General features: G+C 39.6%; 1 protein-coding gene across 1 annotated transcript; it reads left to right on the top strand.

The window, feature by feature from the left end:
• The first annotated feature begins 460 nt into the window (after positions 1-460).
• LOC109204239 (uncharacterized) lies at positions 461-9,591 on the top strand. Its single transcript, XM_019364939.2, has 7 exons — positions 461-576; positions 3,382-3,579; positions 3,695-3,808; positions 4,608-4,664; positions 8,065-8,307; positions 8,428-8,550; positions 9,294-9,591. The coding sequence occupies exons 2-7, from the start codon at positions 3,403-3,405 to the stop codon at positions 9,357-9,359; spliced, it is 780 nt and encodes a 259-aa protein (XP_019220484.1). The 5' UTR covers positions 461-576; positions 3,382-3,402; the 3' UTR covers positions 9,360-9,591.
• The last annotated feature ends 427 nt before the right edge of the window (positions 9,592-10,018 follow it).

Below are 10,018 nucleotides of genomic sequence, written 5' to 3'. Positions count from 1 at the left end.
TTACTTCTAACGCTGTTATTCCCATCACTGGTCGCCTGTGGAGAAGTGGACATGGCTCATAACCTTTTTATTGTAATTGTACAATAAAGGTGTAGTAACAGTGTCGCAGTGACCACCAGAGAGCGCTGTCGTATTTCTTTCCTGGTTTACTTTTTCCAAACTGTGCAGCAAACACACCAAGTTTGTTAACAGGTAATTCTTTGAGTTATGTTTGACTGATTGTCCTAATTAATTAATTGTAATAAAATCTTTATTATAAAGTTGCTGATCAAGTTTATTTGATGAATGTTTGAAGTTCAAGTTTGGTATGTTTGTTGAATATTTCTTTGACTCTTGACATGAACTGAACATAAACCTGTGGCTACTCACATGTCACCGCTACCTTTTCTGGAGATGTTACCTCATACATCATATTTTTTATTCTCATCTTTCTTATAATGGAGAGCATAAAGAGGAGGTGCTATTGGTAACAGGTTTGGCCAGCTCTTGGTTTCCTCTTTCCAGTGTACCGCTTACTTGATCAGACTTGTTTGCTTTTCAAACGGAGTTGTTTAAGTTTTTGTTCTTCACTAACAGGTAAGTCTTTCATGTTTGATTCAGTTTGTAATTCAGGCTAATTAAGAGTTATGTCTTTATGTAAAAAATGTGGTTTAAGCTAATCGTTGTTCATTGATCTCCATGTTGTAAGTTTTAACAACATCAGAAAACACATCAAGTTGAAACAGATTTTATGATTTCTGGGAGACAAAAATACAACTTATAAAGTAAGAAGTCTAATAATAAATATAAAATATAGTACATATATTTATCCATTGGTACAGGTGTTTCAGGTTGTGGGTGGAAAACAACACAAAAAGAGGCAACTGGCCAATTTTAACAGGACTTCCTTGTTCCTTGAACAAGAGCGTGCAGTAAATAAAGCTGGGGCTGGCGCTGACATCACTCTGTGCTGCACATGTGGATTTAACTACATTTCTGGAGTTTTTGAAATGTGTTGCATTAAATAGAAAAAGTTTCTTTTATTTAGCTTTGTTGATATAAATGTGGCAACGATTAGTGAGAAAAAGAGATTTTTCATGTAACAACTGAGGGAGGAAGGAGAAACAATTCAGCAGAAATGAAAGATTAAAAAATTAATAATGACAACTTTTTGTCATGTGAGGCGGAGGCAGACAGGAAGTGTGTGTGAACACAGGACTCTAGAGCTAAAACTAGAAAAGTTTTAGTTCTAGAAAACTAGAACTAAAACTCCAGGAAACTAGAAACGTAGGACGGAAACCAGAAACACAGGGAGACTTACACACATGAGGAGGTACGGCAGGACAAAAGGCAAAGGAAAACACAGGGCTTAAATATACAAGGGAATAATAATCAGGAGGAAAACCAGAGCTGGGATTCATTAGACATAACAAGACAAGGGGAAGCAAAACTAGACACACTGACATTGGACATGGGACTGTCAAAGTAAAATAGGAAATAAGACAAACATCGAACCAGGAAAATAAGACACAACAGAAAGAACACAAGGGAGGCACAGAGACAAAACCTAAAGGAAATCACAGCAGTGCTAAAGAATAACTAAGGAACAGAAAATACAAAAAAACAAATCATGAAAAACCCAGAACATTGAATAAACAAAAACCGAAACATGGAGTCACCCGACTACGGACCATCGCACTTTTATTATGAATATGATTGTTATTATGATGATGTTGGTTGTTATGGCGTGCCTCAAGGATCTGTGTTAGGCCCTACTCTTTTCTCACTGTATATGCTCCCTCTAAGTGCAATCTTTGAGAAATACCACACCTCTTTCCACTGCTATGCTGACGATCGATATACAGATCTACTTTGAACTAAATGATGATCTTGCTTTGTCCTTGCACTGTTTCCAAGAGTGCATGCGCGAGGTCAAAGAATGGCTCCTAGCAAACACTCTTATCCTAAATGATAAGAAAACTGAAATTGTGGTATTTGGCAGCAACGTTCCTCATGGCCAACTTCGTGATGCCTTTGGTTCCCTTACCAGCTCCCTTTCTGACACTGTTAGCAATCTGGGCATGTTGCTTGACAGCTCGTTCAAACTTGATAAACAAGTGTCTGCTGTAGTTAGATCTAGTTTCTACCAACTCCGTCTCATCTCTAAGGCTAGGCAGTATGTTCCCCATAAGGACCTGGAAAAGCTCATCCACGCCTTTGTGACCTCGAGGCTGGATTACTTTATTTTGGTCTTCATTCTGCCCTCCTTCATAGACTGCAGACAGTCCAAAATGCTGCAGCACGCATTCTAACCAGAACTAGGAAGTTTGCCCGTATCACTCCTGTCCTGGCGGATCTGCATTGGCTACCCATAAAATACCATATCCAATTTAAAATACTGCTGCTTACGTTTAAAATTACCAACAACACAGCACCGAGCTACCTTAAGGAACTCCTTAAATCGTATGTTCCTGCCAGAGCATTAAGATCATCTACTCAGTTACTCTTGGTGCAGCCTAGATCTAGGCTGAAGTCTAGAGGTGACCGGGCGTTTGCCCTGGCTGCACCAGAGTTGTGGAATAACCTTCCGATTGCGATCCGGGCGTCTGATTCCATCCAATCTTTTAAATCACGGTTAAAAACCTATTTGTTTAATCTTGCCTTTCCTGCTTGTTAATGCTCATCAACCTGACTTTTAGACTTACTCTCTTTTTTCTATACATATTTTTATGGCTTGTGCTTTTATTATGTTTTTATTTTTTGATATGCATTTTATATTACCCCTGTGTATTAGTGCCATTGACCTGTGAGTATATTTGATACTTTGCTAAGGCCTTATAATACTCGTGTTACTTCTCTGTCTCTTATGTTAAGCACTTTGGTATACCGCTGGTTTTTAAATGTGCTCTATAAATAAAGATTGTTGTTGTTGTTTGTTGTTATTATTATGCCAGAAATTATCTATAGAGACCAAACCAATTTTTTGTAGCAGATGACAAACTTTTTTCTGCTGTGAAGTGAAAATTTTAACATAGACGTTAATGACAAGTGACCTGCTGTTGTAGCCGACACAGTAAAATGACTGGGCACATCATTGCTGGATTCCATTTTCAGCACCTGGAGGTTGCCTTTCCATGTAAAACATTCTTGTAAACTAGTATTAGCACAGTGAAGAACCAGTGTCACCCATTAAAGCCAACTTGAGAGCGTCCAGTGATGTGACAGCCTCCCGGCATCAAGTCAGTTTAATTTTTATTAACAGATTACTTTTAAAATCCTGTTTAAAGCTCTTTTGGTGGAAAGTGAAGATAAGTGAAGGGAAGTGAGGTGTTTGGGTCAAATTGTTTTTCCGCTAAAACTTTAATCTGATTCAGCTCATTTCAGTTTTATCTTGTCTCTCAGTCTCCAGGATCTCAAGACAGGATGTCAGTGACTATGTCCAAGGCTGATGGGGTCACAGTACTCACTCTGACCTCTGACCCCCAAAGTCCTTGGCCTCCTCTTTGCCAGATCTTCAAGAACCTTTGCTACAGTCCAGTGTGCTGCAGTGTGTCTCAGCACCTGAGAAGTCTCAACAGAGCTTCTCAGACAGTGCTGGGGGTGAGCTACAACCATCTATACATCACATTTTATATTATGCCTATTTTTTTAATTTGTAGTTTTTTTCTTAAACTGCACAATGTTCACTGTTCATACTGTACTTCATTTTTCACAGACTCTGCAGATAATGATCGGGCTTCTCAACATTGGATTAGGACTTATACTCTATAGTACTTGGAACTCCCCTTACTTAAACTACTTAGGCTTTCCATTTTGGTTGGCTGCATTGGTAAGGAAATAATGATGAATAATGATATATATATGTGTATATTTGTCTAATAAGCAGCACAGTGGTTGTTATTGTTGCCTAGTAGCAACAAGGTTCTGGATTGGGTGTGAGTTGTGTGTGAGTTATTTCTGGGTGATCCGGTTTCCTCCCACAGCCCAAAGAAGTGTTTCATGTTAACTTATAATTCTAAATTGGTCTTAGGAGTGGAAATCAGAGTGTTTGGTTGTCTGTTTGTGATAAATTGGTGACCTGTGTCGCTCCCTTGTTAGTGAGATTTGGTTAATAAAAAAGATGACCAGATCTATTTTTCCATTACACATCAGGCCATACTGGATACAGCAGATGAGAAATGAAATGCTAAAAAAGAACCATGTAAACCAGACCAGTCACAGTAATGGAATAGGAATCAAATGAGTAATCTTTAACAGAAGATCATTTTTGGTTCAAACATATCTTTCCACAGGGTTAAATATGTGACAGAAAGCTTAATTGCCAAGTTTTGTCCAAGATCTATCTAAATGTGATGACACTAGTGCACATTTACAAACACCAATTCATAGTTTTGCTAGTTTGCATAAAAAATTGGCTATAGTTCAAAATAGCAGTTTACACAAACAAACTATATAATTGTTCTCTCATGGTGAAAAGTTTTATTTACAACATATCCTGCAAGAAGAGGGGATAAAATGTCCATAAAGACCCCTCCTGTTCTTAAAATGGACTGTTTTCTCTGTTCCTCTCAGTAAAAAGATGGACATGAACTTTATTTATGTATCTATTTAATTTTTCTTTTGTGTAGTTCATCATCTTCGGCATTGTGTGCATTTTGTCTGAGAAGTATCCAAGTCCATGTTTGGTGAGTATTTCAGCTGTAAAACATTTTCATATGATCTCTAAAGGACTTTTTGATGTCATGTCTTGTTCTTATTTGCATTCATGATAAATATATTAAACATGTACAGTATGTCCTACAGCATACATACACCTGCATAAATACTGGAGGGAAGTTTGCTGAGGGAGGCCTTAACACCCCTCTAGTCTACATATAACTGCTGCTGCTAAATTATTTTTATCAAATAAAATAGTTCAATTTATTTCCCACTCCTGATCCCACCTCCAACTTTTCGCACTGCATCTTGAAACAGTTTATATTAAAAACAACAATCAGGATGTGTACATCCTCCTCATGGAAAGAGTGTCCACTGGCCTGTAGGCGTAAATAGACTGCAGAGTCCTGGCCTGACGAGGTAGCTGTTCTGTGTTGTGCCATCTGGCGCAACACAGAAGAGCGGCGCATGTTCAGGGTTTTAAAAGCCACAGAGACGCGGTGTTTAGAAAAAATGCGTCTCAACTGTTCCGATGCTCCTGACACGTACAGGATCACTAAGGGTTTTCACTTAGGCAGCACTTGTCCTTCTCTCCTGGATCGACTGGAGCTTTCTTTAGGCTTTTAGCTTTAACTTTGACAAATGTCCAGCTGGGATAAGCACATTTACTCGGGGCCTTCTTGATGTAATGTTCTTCTGCTTCCCTGACCGCTTTGTCTGTGGGGATGTTGTTCATTCTGCGTTGTAGTGTGCTGATGAAACCCAGATTGTGCTCCACTGGATGGTGAGAGTCAAAACTTAAATACTGATCTGTATGTGTGGTTTTACGGTACACATCAGCATTTAAATGTCTCCCATTACTGATGGAAATCTTACAGTCTAAGAAGGCTAACCTGCAACTTTTCATATCCAGCCATTGATCAATGGTCTTTGATCAGTGGTTGTAGATCAGCAGTCATGAGAATTTGCATACTAATGGTCAAGAAACTGACCTCACAGCCCATTGTTCATCAGTGGTGCCAGTTTCAGTCATTATGCAAATGAGACTGAAGAGGATGGAAGAGTGACCAAACATTTCTCCCACTGAACCAGCTTTCTGGGATTTCCTTACCTGGATGATTGAGCATGCATGAAGACGTCACATTAGATTTCCTGAGAGATTACACTGAATAGGGGATGTGATCCAGAACTCGTTCTGTTTCTATATTTCATTATGTCAAGAAGAATAAAGGAAGAGGAAAATGAAAAAGACTCAGATCAGCTGGCTAAGGTTAAAAAACTGCTGCCTAAGTTTAAACATAACTTATAATTCAAGTCGAAGAAACTCTCATTTTTTAGAAATCTGGCCAAATTAATGAACCCCCTCCACAAATGTGATTATCTAGACTTGGGACCAGGAGGCAGAGTTGCAGTCTTATTATGTGTCTCTGCAGCTTCTCTCCTCCTGTCACCTCCCATCCTCTGAGAGACTGTGTCAGCTGCCAGACAAAAAACAAAAAATAAACAATCAAAAACATTTTAAAATCACAAAGAATAACAATAAAGTCCACAACGATCCACAACTGCACCAAAGCGTTTTGAAAATGCTCCCGATAATGCATACATTTCAAAACGGAGCTGTCCCGTCGCAGTGTGGATGCTTGAAAACGCAGACTTTCTAAAACCATGACGCATTTTGGTCATGTGATGCAGTCATGTGACCAATTAAACAAAGATAGCGGAGGGCATTATACAGTAGTTGTTTTGATTGCTCTCAATTTTGACAGCCCTAAAAAAAAAAAAAAAGATTAACATCAGTTTGCACATGCTCCAGATAGCTTTTATTCAAATTCTTTAATTTGCGCAAATTCACTCGCTTTTGCACATGCGCAAGACTGGAAAGTAAGCGTTTTGGGCCGTTTCAATGTAGACGCACAACTCTGTGAAAATGACTGAAAACGCTAGTGTGGACGCGGAGCGTTTTCAGTTGAAAATGCCATTTTCAAATCTATCCGGGCTAGTGTGGACATAGCCTAAGGGGAGACAATGCTAGGGACACAGACATGAGATGTTAGATTTGTATTGTTTGTTGTCATTTATGCTTAGAAATATTTACTCATATATGCTTAGAAGTATATAATCATTTGTAGATTGAAAGAATGTCTCATCCTAGGAGGTCTGTAACAACTCTGTGTAGCATGAAGAGGGGAGTGCATTCACTCCTCTCCAGAGTGTTCTGGCATAGATCACACACCTCCTAGGAGAGGTCGTATCTTCTCTTGCTGATATATGGTATAGCAAACATACGTATATCTGTTTGAGTCTAAGAGCCTTTTGTTCAGATGTACCGTTAGACTCCTGGCACCAGCTTTGGGGAGTCTTCATGGGGTCATATCTCGACCCCCACACACACACACACACACACACACACACACACACACACACACAAGGTATACGTCATATGTTAATGAACCTATGCATATTCATGTAACCACAATAAAAGAGCAGTGTTACGGGAGAGCGGACGAGAGCAACTGGGGTCAAGCGAAGGAACGGCGCCTGTCCAGTTCTCTCCTGTGCACGTGAAACATAAAGAACTTTGCCTACTTCGTGTCTTGCTTGCTGTGTAATTACATTGCCTTCAACGTTCCAGCGGATAGGTTCAAGCTACAAACCTATCATGAGACAAGGGACTGTCAAAGTAAAAAGACATGAACACAAGGGGAGCACAGAGAAAATAATAAAAAATCAGAAAACTCTAAAAATTGATAAACACAAAACATAAACATGGAGTCACCAGACTGACATCTACTGGTAAATGGCCTGCATTTGTATAGCGCTTTACTCAGTCCCTAAGGACCCCAAAGCGCTTTACACTACATTCAGTCAATTCACCCATTCACGCACACATTCACACACTGGCAATAGCAAGCTACGCTGTAGCCACAGCTGCCCTGGGGCGCACTGACAGAGGCGAGGCTGCCGGACACTGGCGCCACCGGGCCCTCTGACCACCACCAGTAGGCAAACATGGGGTTAGTATCTTACCCAAGGATATTTGGCATGCAGCCAGGAGGCAGCCTGGGATCGAACCACCGACCTTCTGAGTAGTGGCTGACCTGCTCTGCCACCTGAGCTACAGCCACCCTTCTACGACAGAGATTCAAAATCTGAAGAATCATCAGAATCAGATACTTTATTAATCTGAAGTGGAGAATAAGATTAACAAACCAAAAACAGAAACACAAACTTAACATGAAAATCACAACCATCATATCCTAAAGCAGCAACTAGACAGAAACCAACATTTAGATTAATGAAGAATCCAGACATGACTACGTAAACATGCGTACTCACATAGGATATGATACTTTAGTCTAAGAATGCACTAAGTGTCATTTATGGTTTGGATATTTTCTTGTACATTAACTGGTCATTTTTGTTTTTCAGGTCATCCTTACTGTGATTCTGAATCTGACTGGAGTTGCTTTTGCCATCACAGGCATTGCACTGTACGGCATTTCTTTAGTAAACATTGGTTATTGGAGGAACTATGACTACAACTGCTACAGTCGCTACAATGGCTACAATGGCTACAATGATTACTGGTATGGAAGGGAAACAATAAGGCCTCCATCTTTGGAGGAAAAACTCCTTCAGGAGAAATGCTTGGAGGGCCGGGGAGTGCTGGTGGTAAGTTAGGGAAAGCAGAAAGAAAAATAGCACATATACACTATATGATACTCTCTTATATACTGTAATATATAACATTTTGAGACTTTAGATGAAACACTGTTGTTTGTGTCCCATCAGATGCTCCTGAGAAGCATCAGTGCTGTGATGATCATCTTGTCTGTTCTGGAGCTCTGTGTTGTGATAAGCTCTGCTGTCCTGGGAATCAAGGCTCTGAGGAACAAAGAAAAAGGACAAAACAAGGTAGATAATGGACAACACAACGGTTCAAGCACATTCTGATAAACATGTTAAATAGTAGAAGATGTTGGCTGAACACATCAAGTGTTCTTGCAGGAATTCCAAGTATCCGTTTGGTCTGAATATCAGTGAAACCAGGTAACAAACAGTGAGCCTGTGCAGTTTTCTCATGCTCTCTACCAGTTTGAGTGAGTCAGTTAAAGTTTATATCTGGTGTACAGACAGAGAGCAGAATGACAACATAAAACAAAACAACAGCCCATCATGACTTTAAGGCATGAAGCTCAGTCAGTCCAGAATATTTGTGGAACTTCAAACACTTTGTAGAAACTGGCTCCCATGTGGACCGACCCAGGACAGCAAGTCCAGAGTTCAGGCTGCAGATTTTAGGGAGAGACTGTGTGAATCAGAGCTTGGTGGAACTGCTGCAGAGAGAGAGAGCCATGAGGAAGAAGAACTGTTGGGACTAATAAAACCTACACCTCCAAAAAAGATAGACCAGAGGAAGTTTGAACAGCTGTGCCCAACTTTATGTTAGTGTGGACTTCAACAGCTTACCACAATTTGTTTTAATAACAATAAAATAAATTGTAATTGCACTTTATTTTTAATGCTGACTTACATTAAATATTTCATTAAACATTGATTCCTTTTTGTATTCCTCTTGAAATTGTCATCAAAGTGTGCGCAGTCGAGCTTGTGACTGGAGGGAGTCGACACTTTACAAATATTATTTTCTCTTTTAGAGCACTGACGACCCAGAGCTCTACAAACCTCTGCTGGAGGAAGTCACTGCACAGCCTGTGGCATAAACATCTTGGCTCTGTGCATGGAAGTGTCAGAGATTTCCACACATTCTTACTTATAACTTACTGGTAATATATGAATTATGACTGTGTGTTAATGTAGTGACGTATATCTTATATTTAGTTAGATCCCAGCACCGGGTTGGTAAAAGTGATTGATAAACAAAAAATTTATTGTTATAAGTCAGAGTCCTGAGCTCAGACGCTGTGCAATAACCTGAAGTTTATTCAGTCAAAATACAAACTGGTAACTCTTTTCTTTTCTTTCTTTTTTAGTGTTTAAACAGGGAATGTCAGGGGAGGTTTTTACTTTTAAATGAGGCTTGAAATGTTAAGAAACTCAAGAATGTACTTTTCCCAGCCTGTGCTGTAAATGCTTTCGCTTCAGTCGCACCTAACCTCTGGAACAACCTCCTTCATGCTATTCGCGCATCTGACTCAATCTAGACCTTCAAGGCTCGATTGAAATCCGACCTTTTTAGTTTAGCCTTCCCAGCTTCCTGAAGCATGCCCTTTAAGTGTACTTTGTTGCCCTCCCCTTTTCCACTGTTTTGCTTATATTGTTTTATCAATTTTATTTTTAAGTCTTACTTGCTTATCTGCGTACTTGTATACTTGGTTAATCAATGCCTCCCACTTGCTAGCGTATCTGCTTTTGTATTTTG

Source organism: Oreochromis niloticus, linkage group LG11 (assembly GCF_001858045.2).
Source record: "Oreochromis niloticus isolate F11D_XX linkage group LG11, O_niloticus_UMD_NMBU, whole genome shotgun sequence".
NCBI classification, from domain to species: Eukaryota; Metazoa; Chordata; class Actinopteri; order Cichliformes; family Cichlidae; genus Oreochromis; species Oreochromis niloticus.
This window is presented reverse-complemented; position numbering and strand designations above follow the sequence as displayed.

Excerpts from the sequence above, each read along its gene's own strand:
- LOC109204239 (XM_019364939.2), top strand. The coding sequence starts at position 3,403 with ATGTCAGTGACTATGTCCAAGGCTGATGGGGTCACAGTACTCACTCTG. Across the intron at positions 8,308-8,427 it reads AGGGCCGGGGAGTGCTGGTG|ATGCTCCTGAGAAGCATCAG; the intron begins GTAAGTTAGGGA and ends GTGTCCCATCAG. Across the intron at positions 8,551-9,293 it reads AAGAAAAAGGACAAAACAAG|AGCACTGACGACCCAGAGCT; the intron begins GTAGATAATGGA and ends TTTCTCTTTTAG.